General features: G+C 20.0%; 1 protein-coding gene across 1 annotated transcript; it reads right to left on the bottom strand.

Annotated features, from left to right (window-relative positions):
• Nucleotides 1-199: 199 nt before the first annotated feature.
• On the bottom strand, nucleotides 200-2,846 carry LOAG_14248 (hypothetical protein; the record flags this gene model as incomplete). The annotated part of the gene is made up of 5 exons (XM_020448784.1): nucleotides 2,808-2,846; nucleotides 1,889-2,079; nucleotides 1,376-1,530; nucleotides 806-907; nucleotides 200-305 (listed from the first exon to the last, which is right to left on the bottom strand). Coding segments are annotated over exons 2-5 (540 nt in total), but the record flags the coding sequence as incomplete, so codon positions are not given.
• Between the last annotated feature and the right edge of the window lie 2 nt (nucleotides 2,847-2,848).

Below are 2,848 nucleotides of genomic sequence, written 5' to 3'. Positions count from 1 at the left end.
CTAATTGCATAAACAATAATTGTAATAAATTTTAGGTGGAATCTAATTGCATAAACAATAATCTAATAAACTTTAGGTGGAATCTAATTGCATAAACAATAATTCTAACAAACTTTAGATGGAATCTAATTGTATGAACAATATATAATCAGTTTCTTTTTGATGTCAATAAATAGTACTGCTTGAAAAAAAAAATTGAATACCTTGTTGAAAGAGTTTTTAGAAAATAACTTGTGGTAACTAACGATTGATTTGACAAATTACCAGCAAGATACTGTTTCATCATTAAACCACAAAGAACAATGCTAAAAAAAAAAAAAAGAATAAAAAGCAACAGAAATAGATATTTGTAATTAATTCGGAAATTTTTTTTTAAATATAACTTTAAATTTTCAACTAAAAATTTTGGAAAATTTTCATTTATAAGTTGTATTATATTGATTTACGTAAGTTTCGTTTATTACAAAATTTTTGTTCGTTTTTTTTTTCATTCAATTAATTAAAATGAGAAGATAAAAAGGAAGGATACAATAAAATGATAATTAAAAGAAAATGAAAATAATGATAAAAGGATTAAAATTACTCATTTACTATAAAACAATTTATGTCATCTTTGATCGAATTAAAATGTCGCATTTTTTTTTTCTTTTTAAATAATAACAAACAAATAATGTGATAGGTGTGGAAGATTTTCAAAAAGAAATATTTACTTCAAAAATTTCTAATGAAATATTATCGTTGAAATTTTTTTCAATTTTTTTTCCTTTAATTTTAAAATTAGGCAAAAAAAAAAAAAATGATTTACGCGAGAATGCCAGAAAAATGGACACTTTCCGCTATCAAATATGAAAGATATGGTATGAGTAAACAAATTAATGGTTGTAATACTTGTTGCTTATTTGAATATCTGAAATGTTAAATTAGGTTGAACTTAAATGGACTAAAAAAAAATAAATGAGAACATTACATGTATATATATATATATATATGTAATTAATTACTTATTATATTATTAAAACTGGTTTAACTGATATATTTAGAATAAAATATCTTTCAAAGTTACGTTTGTTAAATCAAATAAAACAATTACTAATAGCTTAGATGATGAAACATTTCAAAATACTTTATCATAATAATCAAAACTCTGACTTTATACTATAAGGATCAAACTTACGTGTTTACGTGCTACGTGCAAATCATTTTCAAATGACAACAAATTTCATTAATGATAATGAACAAATGATGAAGTCTTTCTTTTTTTTGATTTTTATTTTTATTTACTTTTACTAAATTATAAATTGTAATATGAAATTATTTGAATTGATTTAATTATAATAAATCTAATATTGGAAATATATTTTTAATTAATTATTACTTAGTAGCTAAACCAGTAAGAGCAGCTCCAACAATTCCAATAAGTATTCCACCAAAGCTCACAAGAAAAAATGATATGAGTGCTTTAATGAAATCATCAGCTTCCAAATTCTCTGGTCCAATCTTGACCATTGCTGCTAATGCATGATACATAACCTTAATTAATTTTAATTAATTTAAATTAGCATAAATGTACAATGAGATGATTGATGTTATTAGTAATTTTTCGTCTTAAAATTTTTCAAAACATTAAAACTATTCCTGAATATTGGAAAAAAAAATTGGCAAAATATCGTTGTAAATTTTTAACAAATCATTGTATATTGTTGAAAAAAAATAATAATGAAATTAAATAATTTAATTAAATTCATTTTTTCCTTTAAAATCTTAACAAATATTCGAATTTAATTATTCATCATATTCGAACATAAATAATGAATTAATTGTTTAATTATTTTAATTATATTTGATAAAAAATATTTTTGGTAATGTTGAAAAAGTACAGTAAACTTACAATTGTTACAGCATCATTTAGTAATGATTCGCCAAAAACACAAATATACAGTAATCGGTTAACTTTAATTTCTTCAAAAACACTTAATACTGCAACTGGATCAACTGCCGAAATAAAAGTTGAAAAGAGGAATAAATCAAGCCAGGGTAATGAGATCGAAAAGAATGGTGATGCCATAAAAAGGATAAATCCTAAAATTGATAATAATTTATTTTATAAATTTACATTTCGCTTATTAGCAAAATAATATATTTAAAAAATTTTAAATAATTCAAAATTTAAAAATGACGAAAAAAAATAAAAAATTCAAAATCATTTTAAAAAAAATGAAGATACAAATAGGTCTTTATTTATTGTTATTAAGTTTTTAATTATTATGTTTGTTATTAGGTTTTTAATTTTTTATTTATTGTTATCAAATTTTTAAATTTCATTTATTACTACTAAATTTTTAATTATTACTAGTAAATTTTTGATTTGAATTGCCTAAATAAAAGCAAAAAAAACAATAATAAATGTCCGTTTTTTTTTAATAATTTCAATTGTGACAATTTTCAAAATTTATGAATTAATTTATTTTTTACGAAATTTAATCATTATAACTAATAACTCAAATTAAATAATATTTTTTTTTGAGAAAATGCTTATATGAAATAAGATTATTAAAATTTATGAATGAATAATTTATAATAATTGAATATATTAAATAAATATTGTGAAATTTAACCGTTATAATTAATAACTCAAATTAAATAATTTCAATATTCTATTTTTTGAGAAAATGCTTACATAAAACACGATTATTGAAAATTTATGAATGAACAATTTATAATAATTGAATGTATTAAACAAATATTGTAATTGTTTAAAAATTTGATCGAAAAAAATTTGTAAAATTTTAATAAATTGAAAAAAATACCGATAGAAACAATATTCCAAATTGTTCCTACCACAGCATAT

The sequence above is a fragment of the Loa loa genome, assembly GCF_000183805.2.
Source record: "Loa loa unplaced genomic scaffold supercont3.556, whole genome shotgun sequence".
In the NCBI taxonomy this organism is placed as follows: Eukaryota; Metazoa; Nematoda; class Chromadorea; order Rhabditida; family Onchocercidae; genus Loa; species Loa loa.
The sequence above is the reverse complement of the archived record's forward strand: the minus strand, read 5'-3'. Positions and strand labels throughout refer to the sequence as shown.